At 46.5% G+C, this 22,621-nt stretch overlaps 1 protein-coding gene across 4 annotated transcripts in view; it reads right to left on the minus strand.

Annotated features, from left to right (window-relative positions):
* LOC119389452 (transducin-like enhancer protein 4) overlaps positions 1-22,621 on the minus strand; it is a 68,106-nt gene that overhangs the window by 37,052 nt on the left and 8,433 nt on the right. Inside the window, exons 2-6 of one of the 4 annotated variants that reach the window (XM_037656721.2) lie at positions 3,841-3,990; positions 3,094-3,138; positions 2,946-3,008; positions 1,944-2,018; positions 402-431 (exon numbers count right to left, since the gene is read on the minus strand). In XM_037656721.2, the coding sequence (XP_037512649.1) occupies positions 402-431; positions 1,944-2,018; positions 2,946-3,008; positions 3,094-3,138; positions 3,841-3,990 (363 nt within the window). Of the gene's footprint in view, positions 1-401; positions 432-1,943; positions 2,019-2,945; positions 3,009-3,093; positions 3,139-3,840; positions 4,006-22,621 lie in introns of all 4 variants that reach the window. The other 3 variants (XM_037656720.2, XM_037656719.2, XM_037656723.2) reach the window with 3 other exon arrangements.

Consider the following 22,621-nt stretch of genomic DNA (forward strand, 5'->3'; position numbering starts at 1 on the left):
CACTTTTCCTAAAAATAATCGAGTACACACAGAAAGAAACGTGCCCCGTATAATCTCGGTTTCTTTTAAATGCTCCAGTGTTGTTCAAATCGGCTTAGCTGGGTGGTCGACGTCGATTCGAAAAACGAGCTATTTCCCGTTTCTTCATTTTTCTCCCCCTGGGTGCATGCTGTTTAACTAAGTTTTGCCCTTTTAATCTGCCGCAGGGATCCAGCATCGGTGCAATCCAAACACTATTTCCAACTGGACTGCGCGTCCCGCTGAGCGGTTTCATCCCAGCGCGGCCAACGTTACCCCATTCATAGGAGCCGTAGAAACAGAGGGGGTTTACGTACAGCAGCGCAACGCCCCCACCACGAGAGAGAAGGTGCAAGGGGAGAGAGAGGAGCCCTCCTACTCACCATGAGGTGCGCCAAGCCGGTGTGCTGCTGCTGAAAAGAGACCAACACGCCGGTCACCACGCAGCACACTCTCTTCTCGCGGGGCCGCCGGCCGCGCGGATAATTAAATCGGCCGCGTCGGAGGAACAGGGGGAGGCAGACAAGCCGCGTAATGAGCACTCGCCGCCGCCGGGGGCGATCGATGCCTCACCTCCCCAACCGCCACCGGCGGATTAGCGCGCGCGCGCTACTCCCCTCCACACCTCCGCCGCCGCAACCGCTATTGCGCAAGGCTGAGCCGCCCTCCACTCCGCGGGTCGCGCCTGCCAGCCTCGCGGGGCCGGTAATCGCGCACCGTCTCCCCATGCGAGGCACAAAGCGCCTTCACCGAGGAGGAGAGATCGGGGGGCACCGGCACTCGCAACTCCGCGTACATCGACAAGCCGTCGAGGGAGCGAGGCGATGTCAATGGAACAACCGAGCAAGACCCCCCCTCCCCCCCAACTCGCCCCATTTCCGCCGAATTTATCCGACGGAGACACGAGCGAGAGGGCATCAGGGTTGCGGAGGACGTAGCGCACGTTTAGGCTCTTTCAAAGTACTGCACCCCTAAGTTTGATCTCACTATAGACGGGGAGTTGCGTAGTGCGGCAGCGTATGCCGCTTCCAACAAGGGTGTCAAGGATAGCTGCTTGTCAGAGCTATATGCATGGGTGGCACGGTACGTCACTTATTATAGCGTGTTTTGTGACCTGGTTGTGCGAAATTACCTTGCCTCTACTACTCCGGCAGAGTGCTGTTGCAGGATTGCTACAAGTAGAGTAAACTTTAGATCTGAAGAGTCGTGTACTATATCACAAACTCAATTGGTAGAGCATCGGACGTGTAATTCGATGGTTGTGGGTTCGGATCCTTCCGACGGAAGGGGTGCTTTGTCGTCCAGTTTAATTCCTTTTAATTTATGTCACAATTATGACACTGCGTTAAAAATAATAATGTCCCGTGTGCTTTCCTTGGCCTAATTGTCTGTTGGATGCATTTGGTTGTGTCTACCAAAAGAAACGAGCCCCTCGTAAAAAAATTTCCCTTCTTAAAAACGGGGTTTTCAGAGTACGTGCTGCGCGTGGCGCATTTGTGGCTTCGTTTCTGGTTTCACGATAAACGGTTCGAGTTGGCGCGTTCTCAGGAAACTACAAAAATTTTACTCACCCCCCCCCCCCCCCCCACACACACACACTCGTCCTCCTCCAAAGGAAAAAAAGAGGAAGAACATTATAACTTTGGACAGTGTGATAAGAAGGGTCATTACATGCAATAAACATCGTTTGTGAAAAAAAAAGTAAAGCGCACTACAAACTGTTTGACATTATTAAAACATGACGCGCGCTCAGTTTTGACAAGGTAAATAAATGCAAAATGCAAGATGTGTACCGCACTCTTTCTGACACTTGTGCATTCATTATTCTCGTGGTAGTCTAAATTGGTAGACCATGAGATCGACTGCTGCTTATCGGGTGACCTTAGTGGCTTAACAGCAACAACACGCGTAAACCACTCACGTACCCCGATAATGGCGTTGAGTTCAGTCATGGTGACCTGCTTGGCGCGTTCCACGGCGGTCGCCACTTGCTGTTGATGCTGCGTTGCAGAGAAGAGTTGAATCATCAAAGGGAGCTGCAATGCAGCAACTACTGCCGTCCAATGAGGCCGAGCCATCACTTGTTGGTGTCAACCAAGCTCGCAACCGTCAGCCAGCACAACATCGCACGCTTCGTGTACATGTTTCTTGAACCCGGAGACCCCGAAAAAGATCATACAGTTTGCGAACTACGCATGTGGACTGAAAAATAAGCACTGCATGCGCTGACTTTGCACTCGGATGTCGATTTTTAACAATTACTACATTCTGTAAATACTCTGTGGGCAGATACATACTACCGATCTTTTTACCCAAAGCAGGGCTAACACTTTAGTGGACAGAAAAGCACGCCCCCGACCTCATTCATGCCGGTAGAGCTTACCTGCCAGTGTAAAGAGATAGAGGCCTTTACATTTACAAACTAGCAAAAAAAAGGGGGGGGGGGGGCATTTTGACGATGCACCCGAAAATCTTAGAGAGAGAGAGAGAGAGAGAGAAAGCGAGAAGAGGAAAGGCAGGGAAGTTAACCAGACGAACATCCGGTTTGCTACCCTTCACTGGGGATAAGGGAATGGGGAACAAAAAGAGGAAGAGAGAGAAGGAGCACACTGCACGTGCAAAGGGGTGCAATCAGTCACTGAAGCTGGAGCATCTCTGACCTACATGACATCAGCGCTCTGACATTACGTCTTACGTTACCGCATTATAATATAGCAGCAGATACATTTTGTATTAATCCTGTAATCGCGTGAGACAGGTACGAAACACTGTCATAACATAGTATACTTGCGAGACATCTAATTCTAGCAGCCAGACGACTGGCTCCACCCCATCCCAAAACCTATCCGTGAACAGAACCACTTGATACCGTCGGTCTCTGAACGGCATGGGCCGTTTTATCCCTTCGAAAATCTGAATAAACTAACCTCTTGAGAAAGGAATGGCAGGATCTGGGCGATGATGGCGTTCAACCGCTTGGCCACCTCCGTCTGCAGGAAAGACCGAACAAGTTTTTTAGCTGCACCTTTGCGGACAATGCGCGTAGCTATCGCCATATAGAAAGGCTCCGCTCACCTGCTTGTGCATCTCGACGTTCAGACCATACGACATCTCGTAGTACTGCCGAAAGTAAGAGAACACATGGGTTAAAGAAAAGCTCACGCCTTCCTTCTTCCATCTTTATTCAAATCCCATAACCCTCGACTGAACTTAATATCAGCAGTGCGGCCTGCGAACAGAGCTGGTATACCTTCATTAGAGTGTACAAGTAAGACGCAGTACCGAGCAACGTTGGTACCGAGAACCTCTTGTGAACCTCTTCGTTTTCAGAAAGCGGCATACATACACCTTCTCGTTTGAGTCACAAGTTTCGGCAAATTTCAGTAAGAACTGCAAAGCTTTTGTTGCAGTTCGCGCACCTGAGGGATTCGAATACATCTATAATTGGAACAATCGCTGGCTCATTCGTCACACACGAACGCTGAAGGACGCATGTAGTACATCCTTTCCTTGGAGGGCGTGCGATGCAAGCGGTTACCGCACCCATGACCACTCACTGCCAAGGACAACATACTATACAAAACACTGTTATTTCCCCGAGAGGCACACTTATTGATATGGACAAGTGGCCGAAAATACTGCGAACGTTTTCTTGTACACAGCATAACGGATGAAAAAAGGCCTCTTGACTCGCACAGCCAATACAACAGTTCCTTAATTTTTCGCACTCATTATCGTTCTCCCTTGTGCGTTCCCTATATAAGGAAGGACGCGATGTGTGCGGTGAGCAGGGATACATGCTGACAAGTGAGGATCACTCACCATGACGTAGTGCCTCTGCATCTCGGTCTTCTCGCTGGCCAACTTCTCGCACTCGAGCTTGAGGCTGTGGTACTGCGCCTGGAGAAAGTTGAACTCTTCCTTGATGCGGTCGCACGTCTCGGATACGGTAAACTTGAATGGCTGGCCCGCCTGCGCCGGAGGTCCCTGCGCACGAAACGTGCGGGGCCGATAAGCATTTCGATCGATCCGCCGTATAGACTGAGCTCTCTCGCACAAAACATGCGTGTGCCATCTCGTGTACGCACGAGGACCGTCCCAACAGTTCATGCACCCAGTAAGCAAAAAGTGGTAAAGAGTGGCATATGAGTCGGAAGGCTGTATGGCGAAGCGGAACTGAATGCGAGCGCTTTATGTGTAATACCGTTTTCGGTCTTCGACGAAAGGGAGGTGAGGTGGAGCGAAGAATGTACGTCACACTTCTTGTGAAATTGCCAAAGAATGCTGTTCATCGAAATTCAACAAATTCTGCAAGGCCTATAGGAAGAATGTCCCAAAGGAAATAATAACTGCGCGCAAGTGGCTCCAGAACTTTGCAGAATGACGCGAAGACAATGATGATGCAAGATCAGAACGTTCCTTTGCTTCATGGAGAGATGAAAGCATGATATTTCCTTGTTTTTTCAACTGCAAACTACAGTGGTGGCCCTCCGGTGCAGTGGCGTAGCAGGGGGGGGGGTCGAAACCTCCCCCCCCTCCTTTTTTTTCAGTTTTGCATGTCAATATATACACGCACACATACGAAAAAAAAAAAAAAGATTCTGGCTGCACCCCTGCTCCGGTGCATGCACTTCAGGCTTGTGCTTCACGTAAGCGCGCCTTTTAAATGCGAAGCATTTCTTAGCGGACCTATAGGCACTTTGAGCGTTTCCTTCTTTCTTTCTTTCTTTCTTTCTTTCTTTCTTTCTTTCTTTCTTTCTTTCTTTCTTCCTTTCTTTCTTTCTTTCTTTCTTTCTTTCCTTCTTTCTTAAATTCGAAGCATTTCTTAGCGAACCTATAGGCACTTTGAGCGTTCCTTTCTTTCTTTCTTTCTTTCTTTCTTTCTTTCTTTCTTTCTTTCTTTCTTTCTTTCTTTCTATCTATCTATCTATCTATCTATCTATCTATCCATCTATCCATCTATCCATCTATCTATCTATCTATCTATCTATCTATATAGCCGCCTACGTCTTCTGTGTGCTCTCGTGATCGCCTCCTTAACTTGGTGTAGACCAAAATTGGCATGGGAGGGTAAGAGGATTTGACGAATATGACTGTCTGGTCATGACATGAATAACGCGAAAATCCTCTCGCGTACGTCGTCAAACCCTTTCACCCAGACACGTGTGGCACATACCCGTCCCCCCACCCCCTCACTGTTTTTTTCCACTCATACCTTTCTTTTTCTTCTTTTACCATACTCTTTTCACTCTCACTGTCCCTTTAATCCCCAATCCCCCGTGAGTGTATCGGTTGAGGTGTCCTCACTTGAGAGACAGTTATCGTGCACTCCACACCCAATTTCCATTTTCATTTCCTTCTTCCTTTTAAGAATCATCCCCCCCCCCCCCCCCCGCGGGCCGCGGTATACGGGTATGCGCCACAGGTGATTGCAGTTTATATCTACCCAGGAACGGCGAGACCAGACATTGGTAACTTAAATGCGAGAGCGTTAAAAAAACAATCACAGCATATCCACAAGTGAATGATGAAGAGCTTGGGCGAAGCTCCTGAAGCAATCATGGTTACACCGTGAAATGTTCAGTGGTTTCGCCCAGCAGTAATCAAAGCGATACGCCGCTTAGATTACTGCACGCCATCTAGCTTGCAGGGTGCCGCTGCTTTTTTTTTTCTCTCTTTTTTTCTTTTTTTTTTGCACACATATTGCACACATCTCTATGGGACAGCGCCATCTAGTATATCGTCACCCAACTGCAGTTTGCATGCATCTCTATGGGACAGCGCCATCTATTGAATGACACGGGAGACGCGACGGCGGGGGAACGCCGCATGGAGCGACGACCGACCAGGTGATGCTTATATAGGAGCAGTGCTGGGCAGTATCGAAGATACATGTATCTTAGATACTATCTTAAATACTCTTTGGGTATCTTGTATCTGTATCGCGATACGTCTCGCAAGACGAGTATCTGTATCTGTATTTCCGATACATTCGATAATGTATCGTGTATTTTAAGATACAAGATACTGCAACACAACCATGCGCAACAATATTCGCTGGCCAAACACCGCTCCTTAAGCTGGCGCCACTAAGTTATCTGAATAAAACTAAGGACTGTGAAGTAATTTTAATCTTTCCACCAGAGTCCTCCAGTGAGCGCAGAAGATGAGCAGAGTCACGTGCCAGCGCTCGCGCAGTTTCGACAGAAACAAGCGCGCCGACGTCTACGCCCAGCCCACGTACACAGTTTTCTGGATTTTTTTTTCTTTTTAGTGGCGCTAATTCCATGACACTTGCTCTTAGCCACTGTCCTGCGCCGCGTAGTCCAATGCGTGCGGCGTCTATCGCGCAAGTTCTGATGTTGCTATAGTGTCGTTGTTGAAGATTCTATTGCGTTTGCTTCGTAACGAAATCTGATGCTCGCAAGAATGAGGTTGCTTTGCGTCTCGTGGCTTTTACATATCAGCGATTTGAAGGATCTCGTTGATGTAAGTTTGACTTACATGAATGACTCTATATGCAAATAACATTCTAACAACTCTAGCACCACTGGTACTGATACTGGATCTAATAGAGCAAGCATTTACCTAACAGAATATATCTTGGCATACCGTACTTTTTCCTTCCTGCTATCGTTATTCAAATAATTTATGAAATCCTAATTTGATTGTTAGCACAAGTGTTTTCTTAGCTCTCATTTTGCATCGCATACATTGCATAAGTCTCTGTACTGTTTTCATCCGGTCTGGTCACTGCAGTATGTCTTTTGTAACAGGCTACCAAAATAAGATCCCTGCTTTATTATTTTAACTGTATACGCATTATTTCCAATACTGTTTACACATTTACACATTGGCAAGGCGATTTTGAAGACAAATATATAATTATGTGAGAGTGCCTTGAGTATGCAGCACAAAGAATTCTGCTTAACCCTTAGAAAAATAGTGAAATTGAGTTCGCATTATAATAACAGAAATTATAGGGAGCCACCATAAAAATGTTTCGAAGGGGATTCGATAAACGTTGTTATACCGAATGCTCCGTTTTTCTCATGAGCGTCCCAACGAGCCGTTTCAGGCAATTTTCCATAGGCACTGAATTTTCTATTGTCTCACCTTAGCAAGTGAGTTGACGATACTTCATGCTTAATTGGCATAGCTGGGCGCCGTGTGTATTGTGTTTCTTTACTCATTCAATGTGAATTTTTGATAGGGAACTGCGTTTATATTTTACTTATATTTGTTTTGATGTTTTAGGCCTTCCTAATTTTTTTTTTACTACTCGCGCTCAGCAGCCGCTGGCAGCGGGCAGTTGCGGCCGAGGCTTGGCATAGTAAAGATGGTTGCTAGTCTGTCTTACCCTCGTCGCTGAGGGGTTTCTGGGCCAGCCGCTGCCACGAAACCCCGCAACTATCACTAATCGCCACGTAATCGGAGCTATACGTGGCAAGAGCGCGAATAGCGGCAGTGTGTTGTGACGCTTTGTGCAACTATAGAATACGTCTGAGACGTTTCTGGGTTGCACATATTCTCTCGTTAAAGAAAAATCGCTAGAGGATTGCACCTTAGTGAGTATATCAACAAATAATCATTTACGCCAGCAAATAAGTAGAATATGAAAAGTCATTGCAGCTTTACGTCCTCTACTTATACACCAGGGGTCTCAATCTCACCTTATAGCCAGCAGGTTGCATTCACTAAATGCAGTCCCGCAAGGGCCAGGGCAGTGAAGTGAAGAAGGTTGAAAAGGGGGGGGGGGGGGAGAAGTGGCTTGAACAAGATGACAACAGCTAACGTTGCTATTTGAAGATAAGCCTTCCCCATATCTCATATATAGGCCATTTCTGAATTGGATTTGGAGTCAGGATTCGAGCAACATCGATACCGATCTACAGAACGACAGGTACCTGGACGTGGATTCTGAAATATCGAGTTTTTGTTCCGCGGTTATGTTTCAACACATGGTGACCCCATATCCTCACGAAATAAATGCTTGAGACAAGTCATGTCTGTGTAGCTTGTGCACGTACTTCTTAAGAAAATAAAAACCAATGGGACGAAGACAGTCATATTTGCAGGCCGTGCCGCTGAGAGGTTCGCAGGCCGCGTGTTTGAGACCCCTGGTATACATAATGTGTCGCAAGAAATAACGAAAACAAAACAAATGTCACTACCAGCGTTGTTGCTGATGTGCTCCTGTCCGGTGATGCGGTATTGCGCAAACGGTCTTTTATGGACAAGGTAAGAGTCCAAACTAGTATTTGAGCCGTTGTGCGAAGGCATCCTATTAAAGTCCTTCTGATTAGATGACAACCCTCTAGCTGGTCGTCAAGCTCGGCAACGACTCCCATCAATTGGAAAAATGACAAAGAACCGCTGTCAGCGAAGTGCATACAGAGCTGTGCTGTTAGGAAGGTAAAACAAACACCAATAACTTGTTTCGGAAGGAGACTAATGTACTTTGAGAATGAAGGGCGCAACGTGATATACAAACAGACATTTCACTCAAATGAAACAATGTTGATCACAGTTAAGAAATATTCAAGCAGGCATTTTCGTGCATAGGCGTTTGCGGCTACATTATATGGATCCATTATAACAAATTTGCGAATGTATCGAAGTATCTTAAGATACAATTGCCAAGTATCGTATCGGATACAATTATTGAGACAGTATCTTGTATCTGTATCTCAAATACTTCTTGCCTGAGTATCTTGTATCGTATCGCGATACAATTTCAAAGTATCTTTGCCCAGCCCTGTATAGGAGCTTCGCCCCTAAAAACCGACATCAGCAGCGTTGACCTGACGAATGGAAAGAATAGAAATCAGGATCCTAGCAGGAATCGAACCCAAGCATTCTGCGTGGCAATCAGGTATTCCACCACAGAGCCACGCCAGGTCTATAAACTCATTTGCAAAAACAGCCTATGCATACGTAATGTCGGTGCAACGTCAATTGTAGTTGTGGTGCTGGCTATCTAATTTTACAAGAAAGCAATAAACACTACATATGCACTCCTACGATACAGGCGTGTTGGCTCCGCTTTTATAGCAGTCTAATAAACATTACATTTGTGTTCCTATGATTCAGCAACCTATATTGAAGCATTGCTCGACCACGGAGGAATACATTAGCGAAAGTTACGTATGATATTCACATGATCGCACCATAAAGTGCACTTAGTTTCGATAATACTGAAGTATGTACTCTAGCGTGAGGGCTGACGTTACGTCACACCATAAGTTACCCTTAAAACGCCAGTATTGTCGACGTGCCTGGTAAGCCCACGATGTGCACATACGCGGCTACTACACTTACAAAAACGTCGGTCCACCTCGTAACGCTTGGCTCAAGGCCATAAAATACAGCATAGAAGTACTCGCTCACGGCTTCGCATGAAACCGATTCCCAGAACCAGGGGCGTAGCCAGACATTTTTTTCGGGGGGGGGGGGGGGGGGGGTTCAACCATACTTTATGTATGTTCGTGCGTGCGTTTGTATGTGCGCGTGTATATATACGCAAGCAAAACTGCAAAACTGCCCAGAACGCGTGGGATCTGCCGAATGTTTTACAAAAAACACGTTCGATGGAACCGGCAAGACCCTCTTTTAGCAGGTTCGCTGGGTGGAACACGATAAGCTTTCATTGATCATGTACGGGGTGATGCGAAATGAGACGCTGCTGCAATGTACGCAGCACGCGTGAACAACGTGATGCGATGGCAGCGCCGAGTTGGCCGAGTGTCCTTCCAATGTAACGATCGTCGGCGTCGCTGTCAGCAGCTTTGTTACAACGGGCTGCGAGAAACCATGTCGATAAATGTGTATATATATTGTTGCACGCCTGCGTGGGTAGCAACGAGTTTCAAAACGACCGCTGTTCAGGGCATCGATATTGATGTCACCGTACTGCGGTGAGATCACCGCATTCATCGATTACATATAATGCACCGTCTCGTGTTCTTGTGTGTTGTGTCAGTGCAGTGATATATATATATATATATATATATATATATATATATATATATATATATATATATATATATATATATATATGATATATATATATATATATATATTCATTCATTCGAGAATTTAAGTAGCACACTTGCGAAAATTGGATATTTTTACTGGTTAACGTCTCGGCCGTGGCACCGCCTTCGTCAGAAGGCATTCTGCCAAATGCCATGGCCAGTAAAATATCTGGTTATTTTCGTAAGTGTGCTACTTCATTTCTTGACTATATGTGCACCGGACCTACAGAACTCTCTTTTTATTCATATATATATATATATATATATAATATATATATATATATATATATATATATATATATATATATATATATATATATATATATATATATATATATATATATATAAGTATGAGAGGTGGCACTTCAAGAAAACTTCATTTATTCCGTCGACGTTTCGGTCAGAGCCTGACCGGTCAGAGCCTGACCTTAAAGGTCAGGCTCTGACCGAAACGTCGACGAATAAATGAAGTTTTCTTGAAGTGCCACCTCTCATACTTATACTTATACGGCAACCAAAGGCAACCACTCCTTCAACTATATATATATATATATATATATATATATATATATATATATATATATATATATATATATATATATATATATATATATATATATATATATATATATATATATATATATAATGTGTGTGTGTGTGAGAGAGAGAGAGAGAGAAAGAGACTGCTGCTGCTCGTTTTGGGATGGACACTGTTCGACGCGCGATTGATTATTCCTGGATGACCACGCGTGAAGCGCTGTTTCGCTAGCCGCTAGTGTACATTATACAGTTGGGGAACTCAATATGATACACATCTCGGCTATATCATTGTTTCCAACCGGGAATGAAAATTAAATGCGCAACCCCTGAATCAGTGGAGTTGACAGAAATTTGTTTGGGGGGGGGGGGGCACGAGCCTGGTGTGCTACGCCACTGCGCTGCATGTACGCGAGCGCACATCCCGTCGTCCTTTACGGTGAACATATGCATGCCGCTATAAAATGGTGGCGTGAACGACGACTTTGAAACGGTGAACGCGCTGCCTTCTACTATGCAGCAGAGATTGACTTTCATATATATATATATATATATATATATATATATATATATATATATATATATATATATATATATATATATATATATAGGAGGCGTATACATGCAAACACAGCCTAGACAAAGGCGATTATTATCAGAACGCTGCTGCGGAACATTCATATTTACAGGGTTGGAGAACATACATACACGTGAACATATATTATGATCAATCGGGTCCGCTGTAAACCGCAAGGTGGAAGAAGGTTTAGGACACGAAAAAAAACAAAAACAAAAAAAACACGTCCACCTGTTTTTATGACGGAGGTATATATCAGGTAATCCATACGGAATTCTCAGAAAACTAATAACAATAATTCCTGTGGTTTTACGTGCATAAGCCACGATGCGATTATAAAGGACGCTGTAGTGGAGGGCTCCGGAAATGCGAAATGCGAACGCCAGGATCGAACCCGAGTCAGCGGCCGAGCAGCGTAACGAGTTGACGAAAAAAACTTTTCATGTGTATGTTTTTTTTTTTTTATTAATATTATTTTTTTATGGCGCAAGAGCAGGCTATTGCCAAAAAGCGTGAAAACAATGTTCTCAAGAAGTGTTAACTGTCCTTGTCTTGTTGCTTCTAAGAAAGCACAAAGTAAAGGACGAGCCGACGGATGGAAACACAAAGTGCGGATAAATTGAATGAGCAGGTGTGATAGCTCCTAAGGTCAAAGGCAGGGGTGTAGCCAGGGGGGGGCGTGTTGGGGTTCAACCCACCCCCCCCCCGAAATTTTTCAGTTTTGCTTGCGTATATATACACGCGCACATACAAACGCACGCACGAACATACATAAAGTATGGTTGAACTCCGCCCCTCCCGAAAAAATTTTCTGGCTACGCCCCTGGTCAAAGGGTCCGATCAGTGGCGTAGCCAGAAATTCGTTTCGGTGGGGGTATGTCCTTGATCCGAAGTGGGGGGCGGCGGGCAGGCAAGTGTCATTTTGTGCTCTGCATATCGCATGGCAGAAAGAAATTTCGCGAGGGGCACGTGCCCGGTGAGCCACCGCCTGGCTACGACCCTGGGTCCGATAGGTCCTCCTATCGAAACGTCCGCCAGCCTGTCTGAGACACTTTCTTCTGCTCATTCAACCTACATTAAACAGAAATTGAAGTGAGTTGGTCCTAAAATTACAGGCTAGATCTCTCCCTATAGGTACTCCTCATTCCATTTCACTGCACCTGTGCGTGCACAAATGTGATAGGTGAGAGATATGACGATGACGGTGAAATGTAACAGTATAATATTCTCATTATATTTACCTAAAAACGTTTTAGTGCGCCTTCGACCAACAGTATTCGGTGCGAGATACCATTCTTTTCAATGTGCGGCAACCCGCGAATCACTCCAAAAATTTCGTGGAAAGCCGTATTGCGCGAACTGCCATGAAAATTTCCTCGCGTAAATACGTAAGCATTCAGGGCTCCATTGGAAGATGACAGCAGGGGACACAAGGGAAGATGACAGCAGACAGAAACTGCTAAATCGTCGATTACTGCAACGGTTTAGGCAAGCCTGCAGGCAACTTGCTAGAATTTCTCATGCGCGATATTGAGCGACCGCCTGTGAAACTCAGCACTGTGTGTGTGATGTGACATGTGTATATCCTTCTCTCTCTCTCTTTTACTCCCCTATTCCCCCTCCCCATGTGTAGGGCAGCAAACTGGACGCATTGTCTAGTAAACCTCCCTGCCTTTCCTACACTCCTTCTCTCTTCTCATGCGCGACGTAATATACAGCTGCGCGCGTATGTACGTACAGCAGCTGGCTTTGCGTGGCCGCAACGCTGCTTTATCGTACTTAACAAACGGCTAAGAAAGGGAAGTCGATAACCACCCGTTTGTAGCACGAAGCCACAAGGAAATCCATGCGGATTTCTCAGGGAAAAAAAAAGCTTCTTAGTTGCCGAAAAATTCGTCCTGGTACGGGAATCGAACCCGGGACCCACGCCTTCCCGGGGCGGTCGCTCTCCCGAATGAGCTAACAAGGAAGTTAGCAATTCGCGAGGGCGAATTGATCGGCAAATCGAAGGGCATGGAGACAGAGTGCTGCAAATCGGTTCTGCGGAAAGCCGCAAGGTGGCGGTGAATAAGGGCTAAGAAAGGGATCGTTGACAACCGCCCGTCTGTAGCATGCAGCCAATGGATAAAATGCATGTTTGAGATTCTGCGGGAAAACACTAGATGTGTTGCATGCAATCAGCCATTGAAGACAGTCAGTACAATGGAGACAGCCAACAAATGGAAAATGTGGCACAGGGAATTTTTCCAAATCCGCGCAACTTCCATCACGCCCCAGGCGGCAAGGTATTCGAACACGTAGGCGTATGCTAGTTCACGCGGCCTGGCCTCCTGATTAATCGGTGCTTAGCAGTTACTCTGCGCATGAAACGTAAATGCCTGTGCTGACTTGTTATGTTATTTTACGAGCATGAACCGTAATGGATGGCATTTTTGTTATTTGTTATGCAGAGGCGAATCGGATACACAACAGCTGTTTCGTCTTACAAGGACCAATTCTTCAAGACCACAATATCCAGGCTCCTGCTATTTTTCCAGACGTATAGGCTACGTGAAGAGGTATAATTCATTAGCTGCAATAAAATTTTCACCATAATATTGCTATCTAAAGAATTCTCATGAACTTTAGCCTAATAACTCCACGGTGCACTTCTTAAACCGCGAATGGAGGCCGAAAAACCGTCCAAGGATGTAGTTTTTGATCCCTAAGCTAAACAACCATACGCTTCGACCTTTGGCCAAAACCGCCAAAGATAATTTTTTTTTCTTGTTTTAAGGCAAAAGCCTTAGCTGCCTCATCAAACGCGAAAATTGACCGTCGGCGTCCCGCGTCGGCGGCGTCAACACGATCGAGTGATGCAAAAATCCTCATCACATGATGACATCATCACATCACGTCACGTGATGATGCCATCACATTACATCATCGCTTGGTCAAAGGCGGGCCGATCACGGAGGCAGTGCAAAACCAGGTGGGGCGCAGAAAGCTTACACTGCCTCCGATCCTGGAGGCTGTGCAAAAACCATGTTAGGTTTAGCAAGCTTTTGGAGGGGGGGGGGGGGGGGAATCAGTACGTCGACTTCGAAGAAAAAGAAGATGGCTTTCACCTTCAAGTCGTCTTAGGCGAATGGATAAGGTATCGTGCGAGTTTTTATTATTATTCTTGCCTTACTGCACTCTGACAATCGTTCTTTACTCAAAATACTAGCCAACCCGATACAGTGCTGAGTGCGTCAACTCAGTGCGTAGATAAACCACGATAATAGTCAGCTTCCACACATGCTCGCTAAGTAGCTCGCCACAAGAAGATGAGGTCGCCGTTTTTTCCCCTTAACTATGATATACGCGAAAAGGAAAACATCGACCATGACTGCCACTCATATCCCTGCTCCAGTAAGTGCAAATATGCAAGGTAAACAATACGGGGGGAGTGTGAGTAACGGAGGCCTGTCCTCTTCAGCGAAAGAACAAACAGTGCGCGAACTAAAGAACACCCGCGCTTCGTCAAAACAGCTCCCTCTCCGTGAAGAGAAGGGCGGTGAGCGCACAGCTGAGTACATATATATATATATATATATATATATATATATATATATATATATATATATATATATATATATATATATATATATATATATATTGCGAGGACTGAGCACGCCACCGGTCTCCATAGTCTCTTTCACCGACGTGCAGCTATATACACCGTGAAGGCTCGGGTAGAAGCCAGTGGTGGTGCACACACGACGAGGGCAGCGACACCTTGCCGCAACCATAATGTGTGCTCGCTGCACATAAAAGCCGCACGCGCACTCAACGAAGTATACGAAAACGCAATCGAACATGGGAGGGTAAGAAATATGGGGAGGGGCAAAGCATGTAGGGAAGGGTGTTTCAGCTCCACTAACGTGAAACCTGTGGAGGGGCGAGGCATGCAGTGTGCGCCGGTGTTTCCCACAGCAAAATCCCTGCTAATGGACAATGAGAGACAGAAGAAAGATTAGACACAGAGACCCGCAGTCCGCTTTTAACGAGCACGCTGCGTTACATTGCGGGTCAAGATCCAGTGCCTATATATATACGGGGTGGCCGGTGAACGGCTGTGCAGAGCGAGCAGACGGTTTTTTTATTTGGGAAACTTAAACGCAGAAATGTTTTCAATCAAGAAACTCGCTAGCGGACGCTACCTGCGTCGGCGTTGTCTCTCGCGGGCGAGGGCGCTTTCTCGTTCCTCGCGAGCTGGTAGTTCAGCGTTCATCGCAGAAAGAGCGTTTCCATAGTCAACGCGCGCCGTTCGCTCTCTCTCGCCACACGGCGAGCGCTGAGGCGGTGGCGCCCTCTCTTGCGCTCAAGTAAATGGACAGCACACGACGATGCACGATGCACGCCGACACGCCGAGACCCTAAGGTGAGACCCTAAGAACACCCCCCGAAATTTTCTGAGCGTTGCATATCCCCTTCTCCCATCCTTTCGGCCATTCTTTCGCCCATGCATGCTATTTACACACAGCACCAGTATATTAAAATGACTAAGATATTATAGATGTTCATATTACTAAGATATTTCTGGACGCAGACCTTCTTTCTATCTTTTTACCGGCGGCCTACAACAGCCCCTAAATTTCTAAACGTGTTTCGCGGGGGGGAAAAAAAGGCAGCAGCGGAGTTTGATACCCTCATCAAGATTCTGTACACAAATGCGAGTGTACTTTTCATCGGCAATTATATGCTGCTTTGAGTTCATCGATCGACCGCTTACGGCCGCGTTTACTACGGCTATTAACGGGGACTCTACTTTCCCCAAAATTACATGCTCAGAGATTCAGAGGTTGACTGTTCTGCCTGACGTAGCACCGCTGTCAAAAGCGTGACATGTTCTTTTGAATAATGGCCTCGAATACAACTCGACTCGCGCATAAACAGTTGTCTGACCGAAGTGACGGCCGAGCAGCTGTGTCGGCTATAGACTGCCTCGCTCACTTGTCCATCATTGTTCGCTTGAATAACGAACGCTAGCAACGTTTTTCTTTTTATTTTCTTTTTTTATATATAAAGCTGGGACCGGCGTGCGTACATAAGGCCGGGTATTGCAACCTCGTACAATCAGCTTTCGGCGCCCATGTTCGCCGTTTCTTTTTTTAACCTTCATTCGGCTCTTTTGTTAATTCTTATTTCCATTATTCATTTAAATTCTAAATAGTCTGAAGCAGCATACCAGGAACTACACTATATGCTAACACATCCAGCTCCCTTAAAAATATTTCCCCGAATAACCTCTGTTTGCGTGAAGCAAGAGCGGCTTTAATTCACGGCTTTCTTTAATGTAAACCCTTAAAGGGACACTAAAGGCAACTATTAAGTCGATGTTGATTGTTGAAATAGCGGTCCAGAAACCTCGTAGTGCTACTTTTATGCCAAGGAAGTGCTTATTTTGAAATAAAATCTGTTTTAGTGGTCCGCATCGCGTTATAGCGCACTTCAAATCACCCGCCTGAAAGCGGTCTTTTTCACGTCACTATTGCCGAGCCCAACATTGCCCGCCTTTACTGCGCGGCGACGTGCATTGGCGGCGTGCACCATTCGGGCATCCGGCAACATCACATGCATGCGGCATTTTGTCGAACTTTCTGTCAGAGCGACTTTCACGAGCGCGCAAAACACACGAGGCAGTACAAGATAGGGAAACTACCACTGAGACGCGACCGCGCGAGCGGGCTAGCCGATTACGCAGCCGGGCGAAGCGCAGTTCGGCGAAACAGAACCTTTGAACCACGCGCGCCGTTCCCCATGGCAACGCGAAAGAGGTTCTTTTTTCCATGAATCAAACAGAAACGAACAAGCAGCACTTTATTACGTCTCTTGATGCACGGAAGGTTCTCTTTTTATTGCAGCTAGTTTGGTTAACGAGTGATTAATTGTAGCGACGCTCTCACGTCACCGGGATCATTTCCGAAATGTCCCGCTCGTGGTGGTCATCGTGTGATACATTTAGCTTAATTTCTCGGTGAGTAGGCACTGCTGTTGATAATATTGCCGTTTTAGACGTTGTCATACATTTAGCTTTCACCCAGGCGCAAAAAGCGTAAAACAAAGCGTAAGCGTTACAATAATGAGCTTGCCGTCCACTTGCCACGTGATGCCCTCCACCTGCGAGTTATACGTAAGGCTTCTCGCTTGAACGGAGTGCCGCATTTTGTTGGTTAAACGGCGCTCGTACGCATGAATGACGCCTTGTACAATCGTTAATGCCAGTGCGAAAAAATACCCTCTCTATCAAAAGATATTTCTCAACGTGGCTATGTCTATTATTCGCAGAATATTCGTTTCTATCCCCCGCATCTATAGGTCATAAACTTTCGAAATTCCAGGTACCACGTTCCAATCTAAAACTTCGACCGGTCGCTCATTATATTTTGTACGCTCGCTCGCTTTTTCCCGCGCACACGTTTCCCGGGACGCGCACGCAGCAACAGGCGCCGAGTCGTATAACCGCATTAATTGGCAGGGGAAAGTGATCAACCTACATGGCAGGCAGACGGTGATCGATCACGGTAGCAAATACCAAGCGCAAGGCAGAAAAAGAGAGAGAGAGTAAAAGGGCGAGGAGGGGTAAACGTCCTGACAACGCGCGGTTTAAAGGCAGATGTGCCACTTGCGAAAAAAATAAAAAGCGTCGCGCTGTGCTCTCGACTGTCATGCACGGCGCGTCCTCTTTGTCCTAAACGATTGCATCGAGGGCATGTCGTCTGTGTAATGGAGGTCAGTTATATACGTGTAACAGCGCCGTGTCGCGTTCTAAAACTGCTCTCGATATAGCGCGGCCCGATGTTCGTCAGCGTGCACGCATGAGCATCCCTCGTGCTCACGGCCGCGAGTTTCTTTTCTGTTCAAACAGTTGTCGTGTCTTAACGGGAATTCAGCGACAATAAAGACCCGTACAACTGCAGCATTTGTTTATAGGAAAAGTAAGGAAAACTGGAGATGGAGGGAAGGCAGGGATGTTGATATGCCACCCGGCACAGGGGAAAGGGATGGAGGAGTCATCGAGGATTAAGTCAACGAGGGCATTGTTAAACAATTTTAAGGACAATTTACTTGCACGAGCGATTGTAGACTGATAGTGATGACGTATATTGCACAAGACTGCCGGACTGCAACGTTGTGCACGTGTTCCCCCTCCCTTTCTCTCTCTCTTTGTTTATAGCAAAAGGCAGATGACAGGGTGCTTAAGGCAGACACCTGTGCATGTAATACGTCCGCTGTAATAATTGTAATGTAATACGTCAGCCCTAATATATGTAATGTAATACGTCAGCTGTAATCGACTGCCGAATATATCAAGCAGCTGCTCCCTTCACCTGAAGTGGAAATTAAAGCAATAGAAAAAAAATTTAAAAAAATCGCGAAGCTAGGCAACCTGGGAAGATGTATGCAGGAATGTGACGGGGAAAAAGGGAGGGGATTGGGGGGGGGGGGGGGGGAGGTGGCAAACCTTGGAATGTTTCATTGTTATTACTGTAATATTTTAATATTCGTTCATTTATTATTTCAATGGACAGGGCATGTAGCGAGATGGCAAGATAACCACTGGTGAATAAGAGTAACAGACTGGATTCCAAGAGGAGGCAAACGTGCGAAGGGGAGGCAGAAAGTTAGGTGGCCGGGGATCACGTGGCCGCTGCAAGCACAGGACCGGGTTAATTGGAGGGATAAAGGAGAGGCCCCAGCCCTGCAGTGGGCGTAGTCAGGCTGATGATGATTCGAATTCAAGATGACTCAAATAGGGGGCGACCAGGAGAAAGAAAGGGAGGAAAACAGAGCGTGAGTGGGGAAGGCAAAAGCTTTAGAGGCACGAATTAAAGGGAAAAAGGGATAGTTGTTATCCTGGCAGATTACAGTCGGTGCAGCAAAATAGGCCGTTTCGTCAGCGATGGGGCTCAACACATCGCGGTCTTTAATTGGATCACTCGTTAAGTCAAATGAATTACTCAGTTAACTATGTTAATTATAATGATGATGATGAAGACAACGACGTGCATGCATTTGCTCCATGCGGACGGCGCATCCGCTAAACACGCCATACTGGCCAGCTCCTAGAGTATACGTGTGAGTGCATGCGTTATGCTTCAACTGCGAGGACGCCGTCGCAGTGACTCCCTGACCTGAAGCAATTCAGAGGCTCGCGACACTCAACGCTCCGAGGAATTAAGATGCCCCGGATGTCTCCCTCAGCGCCCTATTTCTGTGTGCCTCGAATTAGCCCGTCGCTGTCGAGTAATTCTCCTCGTCTTAACTTCGTGACGCCTAACGGAGCGACAACAGTCTTTGCTCTATAACAAAGATAATGCCGCTCGACCCCCGGAGCTTAGCGCCGTACCCTCATGACAGAGAGTCTGCAGAGCCCCAGCCTTTACATGACCGCACTACTACGAAAACCGATGTCCCGTGTAAGCACAGCTGTGCCGACCCATAATGTCGTTGTTCTTGTTTTCTCACCCTCACGTTTCGTCTTTCCATCTGTTAACACGTTCTTTAGCAAATGCCAACTATAGATATAGGACAGACACGCACTCATTTCTTGTTTTTTTTTTTAATTTCTAGAGACTCATTCCTGTTCACCACCCAATAATGTTTCAACTAAAGAGGAATACGATTTTTCTCGTATTAGTAGATCACCTTTTCGTAATACCAAAACAACAACCACAGAAGACGCCTGGCAAGCGAGAAAACGCGGCGAAAGAAAATGCAGATGGCGACGCCACGTTGAAGTTCCTGCACCAAGTCGCCGTGACGTCACAGATTTTTGACGGGTTCTACTATGGCCTACATATTCCTTAATCGGTAAAATGAAGTACATTGTCTTCTGTGTGTGTGTGGGGGGGGGGGGGGGGGGGGGCACACACTTACTGTACCAAGTATCAGGCAATATCGCTGACCCAAAGTGGCCAAAATATGAAAAAAAAAAAAAGGTCTGCAGTGGCTTAGCTCGGCTATGCCAGTATATACGTAGCGTTAGCTAAGGTTCAGCTGATTATCCTTGCTTTCCTGGTTGTCAAGCTTCTTCGCTATTCTGCGCCGCTTAGCAGGATTTGCGCTCTCTTTCTCCAAGGTTATACTACACTGGCAAACGCCAGCCAACCGGTCTGACAAATGGCTTACCTCCCCGTCCTTCCGTTTTTCTTTTCCTCCTCCCCGCTATATGTATACCCCCACTGATACGTCTGCGCATGCGCGCAAAATGAGAGGCGATATCAAGCGGCTCTGGCGCAGCGTCAGACGGCCACTGCGCAGCGGAGGCACACAGCTGGGCGCGGGCCGGCACCAGTGCGTCTGCCGCGGCTACGACGTCACTCCACTGGAATGCGCAGACCTTCGAGGCGCGCGCGGCGGCGGCGGCTCCAGTACACCGTGTAACGTCACTGCTTCTCGCGCATGCGCAGCACGGCTCTCGGACTGCCACGCGAAACTGCTCCACCTCGGCCAGTGTAGCTAACGCTACAAAACACTTCGAAATTTCTGACGTCACGCTGACTTCCATGTGCAGAGATTCAAAGCAAAATTTCAAAAATTTCAAAAGCATTGACTTTCATTTTTTCTGTTATTAAAGGGACACTAAAGGCAAATAACAATTTATGTCAGAGTGAAAGCCCAATGTATGACAACTTCTAAAACGGCAATATTATCAACAGCAGTGCCCTACTTACCGAGAAATTAAGCTAAATGTATCACATGATGAGCGCCACGAGTGGGACATTTTCGAAGTGATCCCGATGACGTAGGGAAGTCGGCCTACAATAAATCACTAGTAATCAAACTAGCAGCAGTAAAAAAAGAACATTCCGAGCATCAAAAGACGTAATAAAATGCTGTTTGTTCGTTTCCGCTTGATTCATGGAAAACAAAACCTCCGTGGCGTTGCCATGGGGAACGGCGCGCGTGGTTCAAAGGTTCCGTTTTCGCCGAACTGTGCCTCGCCCGTCTCAGTGATAGTTTCGGGATCGCGTACTGCCGTGCGTGTTTTGCGCGCTCGTGAAAGTCGCTCTGACAGAAAGTTCGACAAAATGCCGCATGCGTGTGATATTGCCGGATGCCCGAATGGTGCACAACGCCAGTGCTGCAGCAAGGAAACCGGTGTGTCTTTTCACTGGGTGCCGCGGAATGAACCCTTACGCTCGAAGTGGCTTAGTGTCATGCCATTGCGCCAGTGTGCTAAACAGTCAAAACCTCTGCGTGTGTGCTCGCTGCACTTTCGTACTGAGGATTACGAGACCAACCGCAACTTGGTGACGGCTTTGAATGTGCCCATCCGAGCAAATCTTTGCCGCAGCGCCGTTGTTGCTACTGTGGGTCCCGCTACTTCCGCTCGGCTGCTACTAGTGTCGGCGGCCGCGCAGTAAAAGCGGGCAACGTTGGGCACGGCAGCAGTGACGTATGAGAGTCGTATTTTCAGGCGGGAGATTTGAAGCGCGCTAACGCGATGCGGACCACTAAAAACGTGATTTTATTTCAAAATAAGCACTTCCTTGGCACAAAAGCAGCGGTACGAGGTTTCTGGACCGCTATTTCAACAATCAACGTCGACTTAATATTTGCCTTTAGTGTCCCTTTAATAAACCTGTGATGGTGAACTCAACGATAGTAGAGTTTTCGAAGACTAATTTATCCGTTTAGATTGATTCATCCACGAGGCGGCGGTTCAGCAACGGCCTGCAGAAACCGACGTGGCACGCCATGGTCCCGCCGCGATTACTATGCGTAACTCTCGAGAAATGAATTTTACCAAGGAACAGAAAAAGAGAGAGAAAGCACGAGCCTTGAGAAGCTATGAACGCTTCAGAGCAAATTTTTCTAGTGCGTTTACGTTCTAGTGCTTCTTTCCTTCAAGCAGAAACCAAACGACATAAGGTGTGTTAAAACAATATTTAGCTGTATCGCAGTGACATTAGCAGAGTGGAAAAGAGTGCTATCACAGACAGAAGGTGCGTCTTCGTTTGTTAACGTATATATATGCACACAGTCTTGGTTAGAACCGCCCGATCTATATATCCTCATCGTAGAAAACATAATGATAATTTTTGTTTTTAATAGTCAGAAAAATGGTTCTAAAGCTGCTAAATGACTATACGCGAGGTGAAAAAAAAATCTTGTGAGAAATCTTTCCGATGACCCTACGGCACAATGTATTATTTTACATTGTTAATTATACGATGTGACTGCTGCAAATCTTCGCAGCAATATGCCACGCGTCTGCCCACTCCAGCCGACGGTTGCACTCATGCGAAACTATAGAGCTTGCCTTATAAGAACGGCTGAAACACGTCGACCAACTCAAAGGCCGCGAAATGTTCGTCGCTATAACGTGAAGAACGAGAGCTCAGTAGCACACGCTGATATTCATACAACGGCGGTTTGATGACACTTCGTCGGGTCGAGAATTTGTGTAAAAGAAGCAGCA

The sequence above is a fragment of the Rhipicephalus sanguineus genome, chromosome 4, assembly GCF_013339695.2.
Source record: "Rhipicephalus sanguineus isolate Rsan-2018 chromosome 4, BIME_Rsan_1.4, whole genome shotgun sequence".
In the NCBI taxonomy this organism is placed as follows: Eukaryota; Metazoa; Arthropoda; class Arachnida; order Ixodida; family Ixodidae; genus Rhipicephalus; species Rhipicephalus sanguineus.